General features: G+C 41.7%; 7 protein-coding genes across 8 annotated transcripts; 4 read left to right on the plus strand and 3 right to left on the minus strand.

Moving 5' to 3' along the window:
* Positions 1-34: 34 nt before the first annotated feature.
* Positions 35-3,463, minus strand: LOC117783038 (putative helicase mov-10-B.2). Its single transcript, XM_034620196.1, has 6 exons — positions 3,296-3,463; positions 3,094-3,236; positions 2,242-3,041; positions 754-2,187; positions 500-692; positions 35-443 (listed from the first exon to the last, which is right to left on the minus strand). Exons 1-6 carry the CDS (start codon positions 3,329-3,331, stop codon positions 299-301), a joined length of 2,751 nt encoding a protein of 916 aa, XP_034476087.1. The 5' UTR covers positions 3,332-3,463; the 3' UTR covers positions 35-298.
* Positions 3,464-3,792: 329 nt separating this feature from the next.
* On the plus strand, positions 3,793-5,697 carry LOC117783868 (DET1 homolog). Its single transcript, XM_034621425.1, has 3 exons — positions 3,793-4,085; positions 4,155-4,846; positions 4,913-5,697. The coding sequence occupies exons 1-3, from the start codon at positions 3,827-3,829 to the stop codon at positions 5,603-5,605; spliced, it is 1,644 nt and encodes a 547-aa protein (XP_034477316.1). The 5' UTR covers positions 3,793-3,826; the 3' UTR covers positions 5,606-5,697.
* Positions 5,698-5,890: 193 nt separating this feature from the next.
* On the plus strand, positions 5,891-9,355 carry LOC117785380 (general transcription factor 3C polypeptide 3). Its single transcript, XM_034623348.1, has 2 exons — positions 5,891-7,813; positions 8,342-9,355. Exons 1-2 carry the CDS (start codon positions 5,966-5,968, stop codon positions 9,212-9,214), a joined length of 2,721 nt encoding a protein of 906 aa, XP_034479239.1. The 5' UTR covers positions 5,891-5,965; the 3' UTR covers positions 9,215-9,355.
* Positions 9,356-10,767: 1,412 nt separating this feature from the next.
* LOC117784974 (syndetin) lies at positions 10,768-15,787 on the plus strand. Of its 2 annotated transcripts, none has more exons than XM_034622839.1 (10): positions 10,768-10,902; positions 10,962-11,204; positions 11,271-11,588; positions 12,545-13,411; positions 13,470-13,807; positions 13,865-14,033; positions 14,098-14,208; positions 14,265-14,588; positions 14,650-14,762; positions 14,823-15,787. In XM_034622839.1, exons 1-10 carry the CDS (start codon positions 10,837-10,839, stop codon positions 15,193-15,195), a joined length of 2,922 nt encoding a protein of 973 aa, XP_034478730.1. In that variant the 5' UTR covers positions 10,768-10,836; the 3' UTR covers positions 15,196-15,787. The 2 variants fall into 2 exon arrangements, with proteins under 2 accessions (XP_034478730.1, XP_034478731.1); XM_034622840.1 differs by having other exon boundaries at positions 13,868-14,033.
* A 203-nt stretch (positions 15,788-15,990) lies between these two features.
* LOC117782851 lies at positions 15,991-17,751 on the plus strand. The gene has a single exon (XM_034619910.1). The coding sequence runs from the start codon at positions 15,991-15,993 to the stop codon at positions 17,749-17,751; it is 1,761 nt and encodes a 586-aa protein (XP_034475801.1).
* Positions 17,752-17,874: 123 nt separating this feature from the next.
* LOC117784608 (larval serum protein 2) lies at positions 17,875-20,134 on the minus strand. Its single transcript, XM_034622398.1, has one exon. It carries the CDS (start codon positions 20,126-20,128, stop codon positions 18,014-18,016), a length of 2,115 nt encoding a protein of 704 aa, XP_034478289.1. The 5' UTR covers positions 20,129-20,134; the 3' UTR covers positions 17,875-18,013.
* A 930-nt stretch (positions 20,135-21,064) lies between these two features.
* Positions 21,065-22,870, minus strand: LOC117782853. Its single transcript, XM_034619911.1, has one exon. It carries the CDS (start codon positions 22,868-22,870, stop codon positions 21,065-21,067), a length of 1,806 nt encoding a protein of 601 aa, XP_034475802.1.
* Between the last annotated feature and the right edge of the window lie 514 nt (positions 22,871-23,384).

The raw sequence follows: 23,384 nt of genomic DNA on the forward strand, positions 1-23,384 counted from the left end.
GTTGTTTGGGTCCATTTAATGTAAAAAAAAATTATGACGTATTCAAATTTAAAAAATTTCAATTTCTCTCTTTTTTTACAGCAGTTTGAAGACATTTGACAGACTTATGAAATGTACTTACATGTTTTTCTTATATCTAAGGATCAATTATACGATTGTCTAACAACCGCTAATATTTATGATTGATACATATTGTTGCAAAAAAGGCAAATTTCCATTGGAAATATTTGAATTAAGCTGAACTAGCAACTTTAATCTTGACATAAATTAATACATAATAGAAATGTTACAAAAATAATTATAAAAGAAAATTGATATAACAGATATTGAAACATTCATTGAAAAAATATCGAACGTGTACAAATTGAGCTCTTGAGACTTCTTTTAGTAAGCTTGAAATGAATTTGAGCTTAAATCTTCTTATAACTCTTTTGGCAAAAATTCTAACGAGATTTCAAACAGATAAAGTAAATATATGAATTAATGATTCTTAACTTACTGCAGCTGCAGCAGCTTTTGATTTGTAATTAGGGATGCCGAACCACAAGAGAGGGGCATGGTAATCTTTTTGGGACTGCATAGCCATAGATTGTCCATTTCTATGGGCAGTTGTGTATTTAATTTGGATGAGCTTAAAGAACTACTGGTATCTGTAAACGATTCACTGTCACCAGAGGTGCTGCTGTCATATGCTACAGATTTCAAAAGTTGGCTTATTAGTTGATACCAGTTAAGAAAGATATTAACACTTACTTGCTGTATTAAGCTGATAATGAATGCTGGGCAATGGTATGCAAATGTCTTCCGGCATATCGGCATACCAAGGGATGAATTCTTCTTCGGACTCGTCTTCATCCTCAATATCATCGAAATCTATCAGGAACTGTGGTCGTCGTGCTCCATCCTTTTTCTTAAACAGATAGTTGCCCTCAAGTTTGCACTGGTTGATTATAAACTTGAAGTCACGATGATGGCGCAGTGTCACCGGGTTACCAATGAGTATCATCAGCGACTTGGCACGCGATAGAAGCACATTTATCCGTCGTGGATCTCGCATAAAGCCCATGCTGGCAAAGGACCGCACTAGCGTAGCAATTATAATCGCCTTTTCGCGTCCCTGATATTTCTCCACGCTGCCCACTTCCACATTGACGTAACCCTGAAGGCGCAACATCTCAGTGACCAGCCTACACTGTCCCAAATAGGGTGCCACGATCCCAATATCCTCCTGAGTCACACGAACGCCGCCTCCGAGCCCATTGTTGAGTAATTGCTTCACATACCATATGACCACCTGGACCTCCAACGCGTTGTACGAGCTGGTGGAATGAAATTCTCGCTTTGTCTCACCGTGTGTGGCCTGGAATACAATGGGAAACTTTGGATTGGGCAGCAATTTCCAGTTGGCAGCCAGATTGACCTGGCCTGGTGGAGCCTGCGGAATCAGTTCACCATTATAGTAGAGCTTATTAAACAAGCCCACGATTTCCGGATGCGATCTGTAGTTGCGACGGAGTCTTGTCTGCAACGTATGATCATATTTGCCGTTGTCATCGAGGGCATAAAAATCGCTGCGTAGCAATCGCTCCATAAGCGAATGTCTTAATCCCAAATGGGCAGCTCGATTGCTGGTAATGACGGCGCTTAGTTGCTTATGATCACCCGAGAGTATTACATGGCATGTATCCTGTTGCTTTATGCCCATGATACCAATAAGAGTCTCTGGCTCCATGGAAGCGCCAGCCTCATCGATGAAAACGTGTGTGAAGAAATTAAATTTGCCCAAATTAGTTGTGACCAGACGGCCAACAGTGCACAGAGTAGCGACAATAATTCCATATTGACGTAATGTGTTGACAGACATAAAATCAAACACACGCTTGGCACAATTGGAATGCTGAAGCAGTAGGGGATGCACCGCACTCAATCCCTTGGCGAATATGGAGCGTGAAAAGAGGCGTATTATCTGATGATCCTGCTCCACATCCAGAGTGACCAGGCGCGACTCCTGGGCCCGATCTGCCAAGATGGTCTGCAGACGTTTATTGCCAGCAAAATACTCGCATATTTTCAAGGCAATTGTGTCGCAGGCCGAGTTCGAACCGGCGGTTACAAGAATGCGACTTCGTGGCTGACGAAGCCGCAGCTGTAGAATGGCCTCGACAATGGTCGTGGTCTTGCCAGTGCCTGCAAACAGAAATGTTCACTATAATGTCATATTTTGTGTATCTTTCAGCTCACCTGGTGGTCCAAAGACTATGTAGGGAGCCTGAATGTTGGGCCCATTGACGATATTCTTGACTGCCTGCAGCTGTTCCATGTTGGACGCAATGCTAGCATTTAACAGCGCCAAATTGGGCAAGTTTGTGGCACCGGAGGACACTGTCAGCGAGCTCTTGGTAGGAAACAAATAGCGACGCAGCTGTGGACTTTCCTGCAGCAGTTGCATTGCCCGATACATATATCGAAATGGTGTACGACGAGATCGCAAGATGACATAGAATCGCTGTGCTAGAGCTGTGTCGCCAGGGAAATTGTTACGCCTGAATTGGAGTTGGATGCTCTGGCGAGTCACCTGCACAATGAAGGCAACAAAACGTCGCATGGGATCCTTTTTACGCAGATTCTCATGTTTGTGCGGCAGCAGCGCCAGAATACGATGCTCCGGCAGTGGAGAGGCCAATAAACTGGCCGTGGGTACGAGCACAACTTCATCCAATTGTGGCATCACCACATCTTCCGGATTGAATTGTCTTTCGCCCAGCAGCGTAAAGCTATAACTGAATTTGCTAACTTTCTTGAGTGTGACATTCGGCTGCATTAACTGAGCATACAGTTGCATAGTGGACACATCCTCGATACTCAGCAGTGTGCTAAGCACCGAGCAAACATTATCATAGTTCAGACATTCCGTTTGCAGATATGTGCCAAAGGTGTCATCCTTTGTACTTAGACTTTCGTTTGTGAAATTCACCTCCAAGGCTTGCAGCAACGGCTGCTTTGGCTCATAATGCGGCAGGGAGCGCATAATTTTACCAAATCTGCAAATCAGACGTGTTTTCATTTAAGTGTAATTATTTAGTGATCATTTACTTTTCCTGCTGAGTCTCCTCCTCATCCTCAAAGCTCGAGTTATCGTCGTCTTCATTGCTGAAATGAACATCTTCCTTTAGTTTTCCAACTTGGTCCGTCCAGCGAGTCACCATGTTGGCAATTGTCGACAATTGCAGGTTTATCTAAAATATACATCCTTATCATAAACTCTTGTAATCATTATTAAATATATCCCCGTTACCGATTCCAATTCATGTGACAATTTGTTCACGTTCATTTTAAATACAGTTTAAGCGCAACGCAATTGTGTATGAATAACACTTTTGGCGCAAAGACAAAACAAATTTCACGAGAAAAATACAAATAAAAAGTTAGCTGTTTTCAAAGTACCGTTAAAGTCGTCAGTCAGCTGGCATTCACTAATAATAATGGCGCCGATCGCCGACAATTTCAAGTGTTGAGTAGATCCGCATATCTATCGATGGCGTGTTTGACATATCGAATATATTGTTTTTATTATTTCACTATCGATAGTGTCACGCAGTTATTGATTTAATAGAAGCTTCGCCTAATGACAATTTTGATTTTATTTTATTTCATTTTATTTTAAAATTGTTGCCAAATTGAAATTGTATTGATGATATCGATAGTTTTACACTTTCGGCGCTTAGCGTTTGTTGTTCAACACTGGTCACACTAGTATGTGCTTATCGATATATTTTATCGAATTAGTGCTTTATTTACGTTTTGTTGCATTATTTTCATTTTTATTATGGTTTTGGAAAAACTTGCATTAGACCAGCGAATGAAATCGCAAAATCTTGTGCATATGCTGCAAAACAGAGAATCAGGCTATACACGCTGCCATAAGCTTAGCCAAAGTGCTCCATTGTCATATGAGCGACAGTTCTACAAGGCGATCACTCCATGTCTGACGATTGGAATATTAATTCCACCTGTCTACCTGCGCAAATTTACACCGGATGGCAGCAAGTTGTTGGCTTTCTCTCGGGATCAGCGCTCATGTATTGGTAGGAGCGATTGTCATCGCACTTAAATGGTTACATTATCAATTAAAACTCTTGTCTATTTGTTCTCAGTGTACACGTACAAGGGAATCGGCTCTAACCACGTTGGAGATTTGCTAAATGAGGCCGACGTAGGCGATGCGGAGAACTATAAAGGCGTAGATGATAATCTCCTAAAATCCAAGATATTTGAACGGCTCTTTGAGACTAAATATGTGCTGCGTCTATGCCAAGGTGACTCGGCACGTTATTATCTGCATCGGGAGTTCAGTGTTTTTCTGGAGGATGGACGCTATGTGCTGTTAGCAGGAATGTGTATACTCAATGGCTGCAACTTGCCCATCACTGACTACGAGCGTTATCCGGACCTGTTCGATAAACTCGATCCCTTCTCGTATATATTCTTTGTGGTGGACTTGCAACAGGGCATTGTTACTGATGAAGTTCAGTTGCCTCAAGATGCCATCTGCTTGTCGCATAATCACGGCATCTCAATATATGGCAATACAATAGCAATTTTGTCCCGACTGCGCCAAACAATTTACATATACGAGTTGGTTAATGGTCGTCTGATCAAGCACGAGCACGAAGTAGGGCCTAGACCTCGCGACTGTGCCTTCCAGGCGTCCTCTCTATCAGCCATGTTAGATGTCAACACTCTTTTGCCCATTACCCACATTAAGCAGCGAGTGCTGAGCTTCTTATACCGCCAGATACAGCAGGATGGCCAGAAATATCAGGATTTTTACAAGAATTTTGATTTTGTAAGTGCCGACGGCTTAATCTTCCAGATTATTTTAACACTTAACACTGATTTTCAATGTTTACAGATTGAAAACATGATCATTGAAAAAATGCAACTAGTTGACAGTGATCTGATTTTGTTGCGGTACGAGCAACGACCAAAGGACACAGATGTGACGCCCATGCTGACGACTGGGGAACCGGAACCACCACGACGTCTCTATGTATTTTATCGTATGTCCAACGAAGATGTTATTGGTGTCTACCACGACGATTCTGTGGACCTGCTGGAAATAGTAGTACAATTCTACGATAAAATGTGCAATGTGCGATCAATGCAGACGGGGGATGCCCCCTCATCGCCCACACATCATTTTATTCGACAGAATTGCTTAAGTCCCAACAAGTCGACACACTTTATGCGTCAGGCAGCTCTCCGGTTTAATCCCAGTGTACCCGTCAGCACACAGAGCTTTTCAACATCACCATATCTTAACTACAACGTATTTTATTACGATGATCGGCTTGTCTCTCCCCTGGAACGTCCAAAAGCCAGTTCCACGGAGCCCATAGTATTCCGTGATCGCGAAACTAACTTGATCAAGTTTCGTTTAAACACCAAGGCACGACGTGCCCATGATAGTGGTCCAAGGGAGCTGTGTGCCTTCATTTGTCATCCATTTGAGCCGCTTGTCATCAGCATACAGAAGTGTATGCACGTCTACTTGTATAAATTGCACATTTACAACCATAGTACCACTGTGAAGCAGACCTACTAAGATTAGTTTATTCTCATATGTGATATTTTAGTTGTAAGAAATTGTTTACATTTAAGTATATTTACACGTAAATGATGATTTCTAGGTGCTAATAAAACCTTGTTTATTTTTATTTAAATAAAACATTTGAAATTTTAAATCCAATTATCGTTATAATTTCGATAAGCAAAGTATCGAACGAGCTACTCTGATTATATCGATGCTTTCTATCGTGACTCGAGATTGTGAACATTCGATAACAAAGCAGAGCTGAAAATAGCCAGAACTAGCTATAAAATAGCTAAGTCGGCAACAGTGGTTGATAGTAAACAGCTGGGCTAATGAAACGAATATTTTTATAACATAAAAATAATAACAATAATGAGCGAATCGCAAGAAACAACACAAAGTAATGACTCAAATGAAGTGTTAATTGAAGAGATCGATAGCAACGATGTGTCGGAGAACGAATTGGCGCAGTTTCAAGAGACAGAACCGCTGCGAATTGTGGAAATCATTGAAGATTGCGACAATGGAGATGCGTCCGTAACTTTAGACGCTGCCCAATCCGCTGAGGAGGAGGGTGCGTTGATTAGACGCTATGTACAAGGCGTGCAGTGCCTGGAGTTTCCCGATTTCTGCACCAAACTCGAACCCGGTGATGAGGAAGATGAGGGTGATGAGGAGGAGGAGGAAACGAACGCAGTGGGAACTAGCAACGATGTGAACGAATCTGAGGCTTCCACTAGCGCTGCAGCAGCTGCTAAGCGATCCAGGCAAACAAAGGCGGAACCCGCAAGTGGCCGACCGGCAGCTGGTGGAGGCGGAGGAGGAGGAGGAAGTTTGGGACGACGCAGTCAGCTAAGCGCCGCTCTGTTGGGTCTCATGGGCGAGGCGAATCTGTCGTTTGCCTATGGACGCTACGAGACAGCTGAGCGCATATGCATGGAGATCATACGGCAGAATCCGCTGGCCAGTGAGCCATTTTATACGTTGGCCGAGATCTATGAGAATCGCGATGAGGTCAAGTTTCTGCACTTCTCCACAATAGCAGCGCATCTGAATCCGCAGGATCGTGACATGTGGATACGCATCTCGGATTTACTAGTGCAGCAAGGGCATCTGGCACGTGCCCGCATCTGCTACACGAAGGCCATCAAGGTGATACACAAGGATTACTTGCTGCGCTTGCGCAAGGCACAGTTGCTGGAGCGGATGGGGGAGACAAACGCGGCAATGTTTACGTATTTAAAGATGCTGCCGTTGATGCCGCCAGGCGAGTGGAATTTATGTCTCAGCACAGCCAAAAATGTAGCACGTTACTTTCATGTGCTGGAGAAGCACACACTTGCCTTGGAGGCCATGGAGGGAGCATATAAAGTGTGCGGGGCAAGATTCACACTCGAAGACCTCAACATCTATATGGAGTTGCTCATACTGAACAAACTGTATGTCAAGGTTCTGCGCTGTCTGCGAGAGCGCACCAAATTGGACCTGGAAACGGAGCAGGACGAGATGGAGAGCCTGGAGCTGATCTACTTCTGTCACATACCCGATGACTTTTTACCCGAACTGCGCGCCAAGCTCTGCGTTAGCCTCATCCACATGCACGCCCACCACTTGCTGGGATATCTGGTGCAGAATGTGCAGGAGCACATACCACCCACTGTGGATCGTGTCGAGTTGTACATGGACATCACCGAGGCCCTGATGCAGGAGCACAAGTATGCCGAGGCCATTGCCCTGATGCAACCCATCACCGACGGCGACTCCTTTGACTGTCCGGCGTTTGTTTGGCTGCGCCAAGCGGAGTGTCTGCGTCAGATCAATCGCACCAATGAGGCCATACAAAGCTATGCCCGTGTGGTTCAGCTTGCGCCGTACTGCTATGAGGCGAAATTTACGCTGTCAGCATTGCTCAAGCAACTGGGCAGACAGGAGGAGGCGGTCAAGGCGCTGGAACAATCCGGAGAGCAGGAGGGACAACCGTTGCATGCCCGTCTTCTCTACGAGCGATGCGTGATGCTGCAGCAGATTGGTCGCATCGAGGAGTTTATCGATATTGGCTATGTGCTGCTCAGCCGACACTCAATCAAGCTCAAGAACCGCGAGGAGATGATGGCAGCAGCCAACGGAGGCAGCGCCTACAACTCCGAGGGCCTCAAGGCCATCATGCAAATGCGTAGCTTAGCCGCACTTGTCACAGGAACAGCCCAACAGGAGCCACAGGTTGTTTAACACATACTTACGATCATTTCAAATGAATTTCCTTCTAAAATAAAACGATTTCCTATAAGAATTACAACATATAATACTCGAAATTACGAAATTTTTAAGCCAATATCAGGATACCAAAACTAGAAAGGATGAAATAACAATTAGAAACCCTAAATTATAAATATTTATATGATTAGGAAATAAAAAAAAGCATTAAAAAATGGGAAGGCAATGAAAAATCCGTTAAAAAATTAATATTTTAATACTATTGATTTTTTTCCCACTACTGTTTAATTTTTAAGTTATTTCAGAAATACACACACTTAAAATAGAACCAGCTAAAAAAAATCCTTTAGATAGATTAATAAAATAGATGTCTCTAACTTTTTTACTTTAAAGGTTTTTCTTTTTTCATTTTTCTAATGTTTGTATTTTGAATTTTATTCTTAGTTGAATATCGTAATATCTGTTACCTTCCTTGTTATACTTATTTTAGATTCTTTTAATATTTCTGTTTTTTTTTTCATTCTTCCTTGACAGGACACATCGAAAGCTGCCAATGCCGAGAGCTCTGATCTGACGATCAAGAACGAATACGATCTGTTCCTCGAACTGGTTCGCACCGCATATGCGCATGGCAAGTACAGTGCCATTGAGCGTATTTGCTTCGCCATGGTTACCACAAAGCGGTTTATATATTACCACAACGAGATCGAGCGCATTATGATACTAGCCTGTTTCTTCAATCGCGACTGCGCTGTTGCCTTCTCATATCTGCGTGAGCTGATTGTCAAGCAGCCGGAGAATGTTAGTCTGTGGAATCTGCTGTCGCTAATAATTCAGCAGGGGGATGACGTGCGCTACTTCCGGTACATGCGACGCCTGCTGCAGCGACAGCCGTCAGTGACGCAGGAAATGCGCGTCTTTTTGGGCCATTATCATCTCAACTGCAGTTCGTACAAGTATGCACTAAGCGTATATGTGCCCATACTGCGGGAGCATCCTCATCCATTGGTCGCTCTCTCCATAGCCGTAGTCTTCAATCAGCTGGCGCTCCAAAAGAAAGTGCTCCGCAAATCGGCAGCTGTCGCTCAGTCCGTCGCATTTGCTCAACGGTACGCGGAATTACGTTCGGGCGGTAGAAAAGGCAGTGATAACGATGTTCCCTCATCTTGTGCTGCTCAGCAGGAGATCTTTTATAACATTGGACGTATCTATCATCAAGCAAACATTTTGCACCTCGCTACGGAATACTACGAACGGGCTTTGGCCGTACAGCATCCGCTGATAAAAGAACATGATGAGATTCTTGGACTACAGCACGAGGTTGCCTATAATCTCCATCTAATCTATCGCAACAGTGGGAATAAATGGAAGGCGCGGCAGTGCTTAATGCGTTATTGTGTTGTATAATAAGGTCAAGAGATTCTGAGAAATTGACTATAACTATTCCATTGACTTTAAAGTTTGACTGATAATATTAGTTTGCGTTTCATTCTTTATGAACTAAAAATACATTTGAGATAACTTGATGGTGTTAATCTATTTATATTATTTGATTATGACATTTTGATAATATTAAAATACATATGTAAAGTACCGAAATGTATGAAATTAAAATGCTTTTGGAAGATAAGCTTACAAAAAACATATGAGAATTTTTTCCCAAATAACATCTTACAACTGCGAAATTGTTTTTGATTTCTTTGAATTTTTTCAAAAAAAAATTCCTTTGTTCTGTGTTGCGATTAAATACTTACAATGTTCAAATACAAAATGAATCTATGGGAATAATCTAATTTCTTGGTAATCCTATAATTAGAAGGAAATATAAAAGCCAAGCATCAGTGCTACAGTTTATTAGTCTTGAACATACCGCCGTCAATAATGTTGCAGTCAATCTCCTCGGATCTTAATAGATCGCATTCATCTCCGAAAGACTTGGAACACTCTGAAGAGTCGATGTCGGAATTTGATATGTCTACGTGTTCATCGCCATCAAATGACAGTAATACTTGTCAATCGGTATCCAGTCGGTCATCGGGTATATGGAGTGATTACTCTATGGACTCGACTGCTTACCCAGTTATTGGATTGCGATGGTCCCTCTTTAACTGTGATGAACATTGGATGCGGTATATTGTTCCAGGACTTCAAACAATTAGATGGAAATCGTGCTGTTGGTTTCTGGTTCGTGGTATTATGGCAGACGAAAAACTGAGCTTTGTGGAGATTTTTCCGTGTGCTGGGCGTCAGGAAATTCTCGAAGTAAACAATTCCGTGGTTCGGCAACCGAGGCTCCTTTTAGCTGGTGACATAATTACTGTGATGGGAGAATATCGGTGGGAGGTTCGTCATGAACTTGCTGTGATAGATGAGATTTTAGTGATATAAGTATTATTTGAATAAAATAACTGTAAGCAAGAGTTGGAAAAAATGTATTAATTATTTAATGAAGAAAGCCTTAACTATAATACAAAATAATTTAATTTACTTGAATTTTCCATTTATAGTATTATTAAATAAGTAATATGTAGTTAATTGAAATTTATCTGCACTGGTTTTAAAATAATTTAACGTTTTAAAGCAACGTGAAGCTCCAAAATTTCAAATAAAAAACAAAATCCCAAGAAAAATATTTAGCAGAAGTGGAAATTCCAGATTAATATGTAGTGATAAGGAAATTATCTAAGTATATTATTCAGTTGTAGGGGAATCCACACCAATGCCATTTAAATTAAGTGATTATTGTTTATTTTTTAACCAAAATTACAAACACTTAATTTAAAAAAAATATATGTATTGAATTTGTAATTAATTATGTTTTGATTTGATTAATTTGATTTCAATATTCCTTTGAAAAGTAATTATATTTATGAGCCCTGGTAAGTACTCGATTGGAAACAAAACTTGAACGAAAGTATCGATTGGCTAGTCGTGTCGATAGTTTCGATATCGATAAGGCCATTGTTTAGTAGTAGGGGAGAAGCGAAGTTTGTTTCGCGTAATTTTTTGTTGGTTTTCATGGATGCAAAATGCAGAACTCCAAGGCCAAAATGGATGAGTTTAAGACAAGGTTCATGGACATGCTGCACAAACAGGTGACCGCTATAGATACCCTCTTAAGGTTCTGCGAGTAACAACAACTTTCGCCTCATAGACGAACCGACAAATGAAAATTCCAGCAATGGGATTTTCCGATTATTTCATACAGACGGTCACAACGGACGCCTTGCCCTCCACAACAACAACGGCAGCGGCGTCTCCAGGAGCGAGTAGTGCAGAGGCGGATGACGTCACAGATGGTGCAGCGAGCGCACAAAAATCAGATCAGGAAATACTGGAGAGCATTGAAGATTGCTACTACGATGCTGATAGCAATCTGGAACTGTACGAGCTCAAAGTAAGCAACGCAGAGGGGCGAAACATGAAAATTCCGTATAACTCGTATTGTTAATCATTGACACAGAAAGTTCTCAGCGCTGGCATTGATAACCAGCTGATTGAAGAGACTATCGCTCAACTACGCGTGCAACAGAAGGTGCTGACCAAGCAGGTGCTGCAAAACATATTGGAGCAGCGCAATGCATGCAGCAGCGAGTTCCAGGCCATCAATGAAACGCAAAAGAAGCTGGAGGAATCTCTTTGGACTTGTCAAAAGGCACGCTCATATCTAAACTATGCACGCACAAATCTAACAACGACCAGCTTGGAGATCTTGGCCAGCTATCGCAAGCGGGAGGTGCTCAAGGAAGTGCTGCAAACACTGGTCGCTATCAAGAAATTGGTAAGTGCTAATGAACATCGATATCCAATCTTGGTCAAAATAATTAAATTTTCTAAATGAACAAAACTTAAATGCAGAATGAATTAAGATGCCAAACCATGTTAAAAATGACAATCCGTTTGAAAATCGGTTAAGTTTTGATAAATTTATGAGAGATCAAAGTTTTTGAAAAAATGTCAAGGGGTATGTATGGAAAATTGGATGATAGATGGCTTAGTATCGAAAAAATATTAAATTTTTTAGATGATACAAATTTAAATGCAGAATAAATTTCGATGCCAAACCATGTTAAAAATGACATTCCGCTTGAAAATCGGTTAAGTTTTGATAAAGTTATGAGAGATCAAAGTTTTTGTAAAAATGTCAAGGGGTATGTATGGAAAATTGGATGATAGATGGCTTAATATCGAAAAAATATCAAATTTTCTAGATGATAAAAATTTAAATGCAGAATCAATTTAGAGGCTAAATCAGGATCAAAATGACATTCCGCTTGAAAATCGGTTTGTTTTTGATGAAGTTATGAAAGATCAAAGTTTTTGAAAAAATGTCAAGGGGTATGTATGGAAAATTGGATGATAGATGGCTTAGTATCGAAAAAATATTAAATTTTCTACATGATACAAATTTAAATGCAGAATAAATTTAGATGCCAAATCACGATCAAAATGACATTCTGCTTGAAAATCGGTTCAGTTTTGATCAAGTTATGGCAGTTTAAAGTTGGTCAACTCTTTAACCGTACCGGTATAAGCGTTACGGTATTCGGTTCTGGACAGAGAATCAATTTCGGTTACGGTCTCAGATCCGGTACTAAAAATGAAACGGTTAGTTTCTTTTAAATTTTAAAATATTAATTTAAATGAGCAATTGGAAAATATTTGTTACTTGGTAGTTTTTATTTTATAATTTCTGTAAACTTTGCTGCGATTCCTCAACATATTTCTTTCCGACAGCGCACCACGGACGAGGAGCTGCAGAAGCTGTTGGCAGAGCACAACTATTCAGCAGCTATTGCGCTGCTCCTGCAATGTCAGAGTTCTGTGGCCGACTTTATGCAATATAATTGTGTCCAATCGCTGCACAAAAAGCTGCAGGAGACAATGCTGTTGATGGAGTATCAGCTGGACACCGTGCTCAATGAAATGGTTCTGAAATTTGATGTGCGTAAATACGCCAAGCTACAGGAGGCCTACAAGCTGGCCAATAAGTCACTTATTGCAATGGATCAGTTGCATATGAACTACATTTCTGCCGTACACTCGACGGTGAATGCTGTAGTCCGCGGTTACAGTGAGCCCACTGCGGAGGAGCAACCGAAGCTACTGTATGAACAAATATGCGAGCAACTCAATACGGACAAGCTTATTCCATGTCTGATCAGTTTGTGCAAGACTTTCTGGACTATACTGGCCTCCTACTATCAGGTAGTCATATGGCACAACAACTATAAGTTATATGCACAGCAGGAAGAGACGGATAGCGATTCTCAAGATCTTTACATACAGCAAAAGCTGAAGAAGGGACAGTCACGCATCTGGAACGATATACTGAACAAAGTATGCCTGTTTCTGCAGAGCGCCAAATTGAAGACTCTGAAATACGATCAGTTCATTCAAGTGCTGTCCATAGTGCAGCGCCTGAAAAAGGTGGGCATTGAATTTTGCGGTGAGCAGTCGGAGAAGCTAATTGCGGCTATGCAGCAGCAGAGCGAGGAGTTCTTTAAACGCTACCACATTTGTTGTGTTGAAGAGATTTGTTTGTTTTTGGATAACGAGTCCTGGACGCCACTGGACTCATTTGTGCACATACTGCAGCTGCCGGTAAGTTATGAATGTATATTTAACAATTTATAAATAAACAAATTTATAAATTCAACAGGAATTCCGCTCCGTGAGGCATACGCTGAGACGCCACAAATCTCCAACAACAGCGCTTATGGCCTCCACCAATAACTCACCCATGAGCAACAATAATTGTGACGAGCTGGTCTCAGTGCACTCCCAGGACGGTGGCGGCAGTTCCATTTATGGTTCCTATGGCTACTTCTTAAGATTCTCGGAGAAGAGTTCACCATTTGATGGTGGCCTTGATGCAGCAATGCTAGAGGAGGACATTCTATCGGGCATTGTGGATGAGGCCTCTTGCTATTTCAGCGAAGAAAGCGATGATGAGCAAAAGAGTCTACAGAGCAAGGAGTTCGCTGATGACGCCAGCAAGTAAGTAGTCAATGTATACTACAAAGATGTTAAAAATATATCTATGTATTATTTTAGCAGTCAACTGCTAGTGAACAACACAGCATTAAATGTTTTACGCTGCATTGGACGCTATCTGCAAATGTGCAAGCTGATGCACTGCATCTCGCCCAAGATAGTATCTTGTATGCTGGAGCTGCTCGACTTTTATGCGTACGCAGTGCACGAAATATTTGGCAAGGATGCAGTAAGTGCTAAGATATGATGATAAAGTAGAATCTGTATTTTATTGTTATTTGTTTCATTTTTAGATAGTGGCCACGGATAATCTCTATACACCGCGTCTAGAGGAACGCCTCCGGGGTGTGGAATCCAATGTGCTCACTCATGTTAAGGCTTGGCCGCTCAACTTTTCATCTCTGGTAACTTTTGAACTTAATTAAAAATTGTTTACAGCTAAAATGCATGTAATTTACAGATCAACAATGAGCTAGCTAATCCGGACACACTGTACGGTCTTCCACAGCGCATTGTGGCCGTTGAGGCGGGACGTAGCATGCTCCAGCAATTCCATGTACTACAGAACTATTTAAACCACCTTTTACCCGCTGCTGAGCGTCCAATTTTAAGTAATTATCTAGAATATGGCGATTTTATGACTGATCTGGCCAAACCAGTTTACACCTGTGTCACGTCGCGCGTCATCGATCTGACGGCCATTCTAGCACAAATGGCAAAGGTCAAATGGGATGTGAATCATGTAACACACCAGCATAGCAGTTACAGTGATGTTCTGAATCGCGTAAGTGTTGATAAGCAAGAATGTTTTTAAAATCTGAAAAACGACACAATCTGATTTACAGAATATACAAAACTTTGCCATGTGCCTGGAGGAAATATCCAAAGAGGTGCCTCTACCTAGCAAAAATGTGTGGAACTCAATGGCACATGTGGCCACACATTTGTTGGTGGAAGGGTGAGTGTACATACTACCAATATAAATACAAATAACAGTATTGAAACTTCTGTTCTTTAGCTTTTCCAATGTCAAGAAATGTTCAGCTGGAGGAAGAGCTCTAATGCAGCTGGATTTTGCCAACTTTATGTCATTCCTTGAACTAATCTCGAATCAGAAGTATCCACAGCATCGTGCTTACGTGGATGTATTTATCAAATCATATTATTTTTCGCCGGAACAATTTGAGCAATGGATAGAACAGCAACGACAAACTGATGATTATTCTGCCAAGCAATTGACGAATCTGATACAATGCATTTGTGTTAGCGATAAGCGCACTCGACAGAGGCTGCTTCAGTTGATGGATGGCGTGGCAACAAATGTTACGCCTCATTCAACGCCACAGAAGAACATGTGTAATTCCGGCTCGAATCTGAGAAATGTTATTTAATTTATTTCCCTTTTATTCATATTGGTTTTTTGTATTTATTTTGTTATACACGCAATAATGGCTAATGATTTGGTCAATTACCTTTGTTACTAGCTGAATCTTTGTGAGCGGTGTTTATGTATTCAATATTGTACATTCCGTTTAGTGCAAATTTATTAATATTATGTTGTAAGTTGATTGTATTTTAGTTACATAAGCGATCTCCATGATGTACTTCGTTTCTATTTTCGAATCTGTGAATAATCTATAATCTCCTATTTCAATGCGTTACGCTCTCTATATATTTATAACAAATGCACAAATTTATTGTTTTATTTTGGCAATTTGATTTACCATTCACATGACTTATGTACCTAGAGAAAGCATATACACACGTGCATATATCTAACTAGATATAAGATATAAACAAATACAATTTACAAAACATTTATTTTAATACCCAATTGTAAAATTTATTTGCGAAACGGACAAATAATTGTAAACAACATCTCGAACACTAACATACACCTATTAATAAGTGCTATATATGAATCTGTAACTAAAACAAACTACTAATAAAGAGTACATATTTTGAGATATGCATATTAAAATATTAATGTGATTACAAGTTGATTAAAAGATAAGAATCTTGAAATGTGTCCTTGTATTGGTTAAATATTTCTATTACTATTCGATTCTATAGCTTATTCGGGGTGTTAACCACTTTAGGCCTATCCCATTTTGGCAATGACTCGGCAATAAGATTCTATAAAATTGTGGGTAACTTTGGATAACTTCATTTAGTAGACGGCGGTCATGTGGACACTATACATGGTTTTATTATGTTGGATCCCACTGGGATGCACAGCTGATTACCTTATCAACCAAGTGGTGCGAGAATCAAGTTCATCAATGCTTGTAATACGTCAGGATCTTTGCCCGCAGAACTGGCTCCAGCAGCTGCTTGTGGAACCTCCAGTGCCAGTGGTGCTACAATCCCTGACCAATTCCACGCCCACTGCGGTATATTTTTCGCGAGTGCTTCATTTAGTCTGCTTTCGAAGCATGGATGTTCCGGAGGAGCAACTGACGACAGTGCTGCAAAGCATTCGCAGGGAGAGAAGCATCTTTTATGTGGCCTCTGGGATATCCAAGTCCACATCTCATAGGCTGCTGCAGTTGCTCCTGAGGCAATGCTATAGACTTAGGATACTGCAGGTGATTGGTCTGCTGGCAGAGGATGAGGGACGCTTCTATTACCGTTACAGACCATATCCAGAGTTTGAAGTGGAGCAGCATTTGGCAGAGAAGAGACCGTTTTATGTGGAACAGTTTCCCAATATGCATCGCAAGCCATTGATTGTATTGCCGGACCAGAAGCATCCACGTACCATCATCTACACGGATTGGCGTACAGGCTCTCAGGTGCTTGCTGGTTCGGTGGGTCGCTTTATGCGAACCTTGGCCTGGAAGTTGAATGCCACATTGCAGTATCCGGAGCAGGTCAAAAAAGGTCAGATTCTGCATTCACGAGAATTGATGACGATGGTTGAAGAGCTCCATGTCGATGTGCCCGCTGGCCTGGTTTCCCTTCTCAGCCCGGAACAGCTGCCACATATTAGTTATCCATTCGAGTTGAGTCACATCTGTCTAATGATTCCTCTTGCTCAGCCTATTCCCATTCGGGACATCTACCTCATCCTATGCAATCCCCAGCACATACTCATTGCTCTGGTCATTGTCTGTTGCTTTGGCTGGTTGCTCAGCTTGCACAGGCATCTCAGCGGACAGGACACGAATCTGGTGGATTTTCTACTCAACGATGTCGCATTACGAGGACTCCTGGGGCAATCCTTTGGCCAGCACTTACAGACCAGTGTCTACAGTAACTGGATCTATCTGCTGCTCGGATTTCTGGGCCTTAATCTCAGCTCTATCCATGAAGCGGCTCTGGGCACTCTCCTGACACATCCGCCCAAGCATTTTCAGCCTCGCAGCTTTGCGGATGTGCAACGTGTTCGTCTACCACTTGTTCTGGATGCCGCTGATCTCCCAGATGATAGTCAGCCTAGGTTCCTTTCTGTGCCCCTGCTAGCCGTCAGTACAAGCGAACTCAATCGTCTTAGGGACAACATGAACATGAGCCATGTCTACTTCGCCTCCCGCCTCAAATGGACCTTGTTGAGCGCACAGCAAAAGTATTTTCCCCAGGAGGTCTTTCTCTACTCCATGGACGCCTGCGTTAGCGCTCTCAGTCTCATGACTTTCCAGCTTCCGAACAACTCTTGGTTCGAAGAGCCCATCAGCAGACTTACTTTGGATGCCAGAGCCACGGGTCTTTTCCAGCATTGGGCTGAAATGCATTTCTATGACATGGCAGCTGCTGGTTTGATCTCCTTCAGTGATCCAATTAACCGCCAAACTCAGCGAATTGGTGGCTCTCTGCGACTGGAGGATCTGCACTGGATTGGGATTGGCTATGGAGTTCTTTTAACGATTGCCTTGACTGTATTTGGTCTGGAAAAGATCTTAAAAGTTTCAGAAGGTAAAAAGAAGAAATTTCCTGGTCAATTCTAATTTTTTGTTGTTTATTACCCAAATCATTTAAGGGAATGTAAAAGCATCTCCTTCAGTAATCCTTTATTAAATACAAAAAAGAAAAACCTTTGCATATGTAGAAAAGATTGAGAAAGTTACCAGTTTATATTTTAAGGATTCGTTTATTGTTTATTGATTTTAAGAAAAGTACATGTGAATTTGAACACGATCTATGGAGGTATTTGTGAATTATTCAAGAGGCATGGAATTGGATTTGATATGGGAGCTGAATTCGTTGTGTTTAGGCCACATTGGTGTGCTCATCGCGATGGAAGATCTTCACGTCAAAGAACTTGAAGTTGTCCACATCGAAGTAGTAGTCATGTTTCACCGGTCGGTTGAAGGGGAAACCGAAGGGCAGAGCATCCACATAGCGTGATCCATATCCAACACCGCAGCTGACAATTGGATCGAAGCCGGAGTATTGTTGAACGGTTGGCTCATGGTATGGGTAGACCATGTAGAAGAACTGATAGACCTGACCGCCCTTCTTGCCCTTGGGCAGCATCATGCGATTGGGCACTCCGCAGTGGGATTCCGACTGATCCAGCTTGAATTTGTAGTCACTGTTGGTGGCATCCATCACCTTCTGATAGAGCTCCAAGTATGTGGTGCGATCGCTGACCCAGAAGCTGAAATCACCGCTGGCGCGCTTGACGTGGTTCACACCAGCCTCGAGCTGCACCTTGAAGTGCTCCAGCTCGAAGAAGTTCTGATAGTTTTGCTCCAATGGGATCACATGTCCATGCTCATCGTATTTGGGTCCAATGAAGACCTTGACAACGGCAGTCTGTGCCTTGTTGGCAGTGACGTCCAGGGTGAACTCGAAGGGTTTGTGGTTGAGACGCTGCTGGCGGGCCTTGATGACGAAGCTGGAGCCATTGTAGAAGGAGTTGCGTCCAAAGGTATAGAGCGCATCAGTGGTATGCTCCACAGGTGTTTCCACATTCACAGCATTGCTGATGTCCGCATCGAACCACTCGAAGTAGGTGGTCAGGCTCTCGGGCATGTGGACGGCATCGATCTTGACACCCTCGAATCCGTAGTCGACCTTGGTGTACTCGGGGAAGGTGTCCATCAGGTGCCAGTAGTGAGTGAGCAGGTTCTTGTAGACCTCGAAGAACAGAGGATCACGAATGGAGGTATCGTAGTGCATGAAGGTGCCCGGGTATGTCTCATGGTACTTGCCATATGGACGACCCTCGTTCACAATGTAGCGGTACCACTTGTCCAGGCTGCCGTAGAACTGCTTATCAATGCTGTCCACATTACCTTGAATAATGTTGCCCAGCTGATTGATGACCTCCACATCATGCTTGCTGTTCTTATGGATCCAGTCCATAATGCGCTGCGTGTAGATTTCCACATTCTTGACAAACTCAACGTTATCCTTGTGATAGAAGCTGTGCTCGTTGTCACGGCTGGGATAGGGAACACCGTTGTAGCCACGTAGACCGCTGTAGAAGCCGGCATCGACAGGTTCGTACATGTTGAAGGTGGGAATCTCACCCATATCGTTGGACAGACGCTCCAGGTAGTAACGGGCCAAGAGTTGCCAGTGCACATAGAGATAGAGCTCACCACGGCGATCCTTGTTGAGGACATGCACGTCATCACCCTTGGTCCAGAACGGATAGTCCAGGTTGAAGTAGTAGTAGAAGCTATTGAAGCCAACATCCTCCAGGAAATAGGCCAGGCCGTGCTCGTAGTTTATCTCACCATAGTAGTTGGTGTAATTGGACTTCACAACCACATTGTAGATGTTGTTCAGCTGCTTGACATTATGGAATCCGTGCATCTTGTAGTGCTCGGCCGTCTCGAGGGTCTGACCATCGAAGAAGCTCCATGGATGGATCTCATACTGAGCGGGCAGGGCGATTCCCTGCATATCATCGCGGAACAGGCTGGCAATGGTGAAGGCATAGACAAAGAGCTGTTTGTTCACATGCTGGCGAGCCCAGAAGACGGCATGCTGGAAGGTTTCCCAGTTCTTGGCGAAGTAGAACAGACGGACGAGTCCAACCGCATACTCCTCATGGCGTTCGTACATCACGGTCCACACCTGATCATCATGGAAGGGATGATGCTGCCACAGCTCGAAAAAGTGCTCCAGTTTCTCGACATGATGATAGTCGCTGACATGTTCCCATGGCTTGTAGGCATAAAAGCTGGGATCATACTTGGTAACGTGCACATCGTCCTGGTAGGGATGTTGCAGTATATCCAAGACGAACTTATACTTCACCAGGAAATCCTTGTCGGCCACCTTAAACTCAATGTTCTTGGCATGGCCACCAAGTGCCAGCACCGTTAACGTTAACACAACAATCGCCGTGATCGACTTCATCGTACTCATACAATTCCACCGAATTCAGCCTGCATTTATACCTGATCGCAGCCAGAGACAGCGGAGCATTAGCCGATCGTTGATATTACCTTGACATTATAGTACACTCATATTTGTGTTGAGATCCGTTCCAATCTGCTGATAAGAGCTACTGCACTTGCACCTGTTCTTGATAGGTAAATAGATAGATCGATCGATCGATCGATGGATCGATCAATTCATTAAATTCATTGGGAGTAGGAGGCTGGACTTCTAGGCCCTTCTATTAATAGATGGTGTAAGCGATTATTTACAACGACAACGACTACAAACACCTGGTGATTGATCTGTGCACCTTAATTGCACTCGGGCTTTGTTTATTGAAACCTTGTCTGAGGGTCGCTCAGCGGTCAGGTCCAATAAAGAAGATGCCGCCGTCGCATCGCTTATCAAGCAAGATGTTGCTAGCGGATCGACATAATTTTCTAAAAATATGCGAAGCATTATTCATATCAAATGAAATGCCAAAACAACAAATACTAGACAACAAAGAACATTGAAACTGCAATATTAATTATAGCTGCTAAGCCTCGAAATTTTGCAAAATTCTCGGTTCGATTGATAGGATTATTTTAAGGTTTTAGCTTCAAAATTGCCTTTGCTCAAAAACAAATTGGAACTGCGTGTCCAGCAAAGGAATATTTTCGTAAAATTTGGTTGAGAAACAGACATTGTCCAAAATCAAATTTGGGATCTGAGCTAAAAAGAAAATTTATTTTCTTAATTGATTTCTTACATCCTTTATTTATTTTGCACACTATTCGAAAATTAAGATATAAATATAGATAGTATAATAAATTAAAGGAATGATATTTATGTAATTATTTTCTCAATTCAAACCATTATTTAATGGGTAGATAATTCTAAACCATTCATGATCTATTTCGTAAAACTTAGAAAAAAGAACTAGTTTGCAGGCTTGCTTATATTTATACTTATAAAGCATTCCCGACGCTTCAAATAGGCCAGCCCGAGTTCCATTAAAAAAGTTATGATAGAGATTACAAGATGACAGCCGTAAAATATCCAAACGGATAAAAAATCCCTGAAGCGCAATATGTGGTAATAATCCTTTACACTCTGATAAGGTAGAACTTCCATTTTGCCAATTTTCACTAATTTCTGAAAAGTCTGTCGAAACCAGAGAGCGTACAGGCCACTGCACTGAGTGTTTAGTATATATCGGTTAAGAGCCCCTTCGTAGATCGAGTTCTTGGGAAGAGGCATACCAAAGGGCACAAAATGAAGATAGATAAAATCCTGGGAGAGGCGAAAGGCTTTTCGAGGTTGCTTGATGAACTTGTGTTGGATTAGAGGCCATAAAGTCTGGGTTATTGGATAGGCATAGGAGGTATTAGACTGTCTGCGTATTGCCTGGAATTCTGATCGGTTGACCATTTGAAAGATACTCCAGAAATCAATCCGATCCTGGTCGCCAAGGATTGACATTATTTGACTTTTTTCATTGGGTGACAAGAGGATCTTTAAGCCCATTCTCTGCATATCCTGGTAGTTGCGTATGGGAGGCTCTCTGGTTGGATGCACAAGCATCATCTCCAGCTGGGCAATGTAGATGTTATAAGATAGGAAACTGAACATAAATAGCAAAATATAGATGCGAATAAGTCTTTGGGAGGGTTTTCTTGGAAGGACACAGGTCTGATATAGCATGGCCCTTAGCACTGGATCGATGAACTGAATTAAGCACCATATACTTGGAGTCTTTCCCAAATCCAGTCGATGGTTATTATCGAGCAACAAGGCGAACAGCAACATTAAAATCAAGGCGATAAATATATTACGGAGATTTCCGGCGGCAAATATCTCCGAAGCACTATCAATCTCGGGTTCAACGGGGAGTATTAGCTGCCATTTTGATATTTCCATAACATAGCTGCTTATCACGAGTCTCCAATCGGTCGATGCACCAATATTTACTATTGATAGAGGTATATCCACTATTCCTTCCGACACATACCTCATGACTTCCCATCCAAGTATCTCATCAGGCGAATCCAGTGGAACGTAATTCCAAGTTATCTTCACAGTTGCATTCAAAGTTCTGGCAAAGTTGTTTAGGAATGACACGAGGTATCCGGTTAACTGAGGTTTACCCTTTGAGTCCATATAGAAGACATTACGAGGCAATACATTATCCGGCATGCTCATAATGGGATAACCTGCCATATCTCTCATCTTTGGCTCAAAGTAGCGTCTCACTTTGGAAATCTCTCGTTTGATGAGCTTAAAACGAGGAAATGCACGATAGCTGTATATATGTTTCTGATTCCAATTTTCAATAGCCACAACATTGAGCATTTTGTTCTTGAAGCATTTCTTGAGCACAGCACTCAGACTAACCGCTCTATTAACCAGAATTAATGTTGCAGTGTTACGCATTCCGTCCAGATTTATAAACAACGTCTTTAATACCGCAGAGTTGACTTTATTCAGGCAAGCCAGGGTCAGAAATCGTCTGTTGAATATCGATTTAATTGAATAGTTTTGCTTCTCATCAAAGTTGATAATGGGCGTTACAGTCCAGGTCAAGTTCAAGTTAATCTCACAGGATGCTACGGGGTTTTGTAGGACAAGTATAGACTCATAGCCAAGTTCGTTCCTGAGTCTGCTTAGAATTTCATCTGACACCTTCACTTGGGCCTCAACCAAGCTGATGGTTATTATTAAATAGCACAGAACTTTTTGCCACATTTTGCATCCAACTTGAGTTACCACAACTCTGCAAATGGCTGAGGGCCAAAAGCGTTTAAGCCCTTTTATTTGATTTGTGCCTCGGTGCATCGGTGCGACATTTAATGATAGTTTGATATCGATGCAATTAATCAATACTGCAGAAACGTTTAAGTCATTAATTGTTTTATTTTTTTCTTACTTATGTTGATTTTTAGGTACACTGTAGAAATTTTTTTATGCGATCAATGAATATTTTTCAATTTTTATTTTATTTGCTTGAAACTTACTTACTTATTTTTAAGTATAATTTTAAAACAGCAAAATAATAATTAAATTTAAACTTAAATTTTAAATTTACGAAATAACACTTATTTTTGATATATAAAATAAAAGTTAAAGAACAAGAGCTATTTCACATGGGATCTCAGTCCTTAAAAATCAATTTCTGTTTCTTCAAATATTAATTCTCTCCCCTTCATTTGCAAAATGATCAATATTAATTAAATCTTATTTATAATTTAAGTTGATAGAA

The sequence above is a fragment of the Drosophila innubila genome, assembly GCF_004354385.1.
Source record: "Drosophila innubila isolate TH190305 chromosome 2R unlocalized genomic scaffold, UK_Dinn_1.0 1_C_2R, whole genome shotgun sequence".
Lineage (NCBI taxonomy): Eukaryota > Metazoa > Arthropoda > Insecta > Diptera > Drosophilidae > Drosophila > Drosophila innubila.

Bases quoted from the DNA above. Each gene is read 5' to 3' on its own strand.
- LOC117783868 (XM_034621425.1), top strand. From the start codon at position 3,827: ATGGTTTTGGAAAAACTTGCATTAGACCAGCGAATGAAATCGCAAAAT. The intron at 4,086-4,154 runs GTAGGAGCGATT...ATTTGTTCTCAG, and splicing joins GGATCAGCGCTCATGTATTG to TGTACACGTACAAGGGAATC. The intron at 4,847-4,912 runs GTAAGTGCCGAC...CAATGTTTACAG, and splicing joins TTTACAAGAATTTTGATTTT to ATTGAAAACATGATCATTGA.
- LOC117785380 (XM_034623348.1), top strand. From the start codon at position 5,966: ATGAGCGAATCGCAAGAAACAACACAAAGTAATGACTCAAATGAAGTG. The intron at 7,814-8,341 runs GTTGTTTAACAC...CTTCCTTGACAG, and splicing joins CAGCCCAACAGGAGCCACAG to GACACATCGAAAGCTGCCAA.
- LOC117783038 (XM_034620196.1), bottom strand. From the start codon at position 3,331: ATGAACGTGAACAAATTGTCACATGAATTGGAATCG. The intron at 693-753 runs GTAAGTGTTAAT...TGAAATCTGTAG, and splicing joins TTATCAGCTTAATACAGCAA to CATATGACAGCAGCACCTCT. The intron at 444-499 runs GTAAGTTAAGAA...AAATCTCGTTAG, and splicing joins CAAAAGCTGCTGCAGCTGCA to AATTTTTGCCAAAAGAGTTA.
- LOC117782851 (XM_034619910.1), top strand. From the start codon at position 15,991: ATGTGGACACTATACATGGTTTTATTATGTTGGATCCCACTGGGATGC.
- LOC117784974 (XM_034622839.1), top strand. From the start codon at position 10,837: ATGCAGAACTCCAAGGCCAAAATGGATGAGTTTAAGACAAGGTTCATG. The intron at 13,412-13,469 runs GTAAGTTATGAA...TAAATTCAACAG, and splicing joins TGCACATACTGCAGCTGCCG to GAATTCCGCTCCGTGAGGCA. The intron at 14,209-14,264 runs GTAACTTTTGAA...TGTAATTTACAG, and splicing joins CGCTCAACTTTTCATCTCTG to ATCAACAATGAGCTAGCTAA.
- LOC117784608 (XM_034622398.1), bottom strand. From the start codon at position 20,128: ATGAGTACGATGAAGTCGATCACGGCGATTGTTGTGTTAACGTTAACG.
- LOC117782853 (XM_034619911.1), bottom strand. From the start codon at position 22,870: ATGTGGCAAAAAGTTCTGTGCTATTTAATAATAACCATCAGCTTGGTT.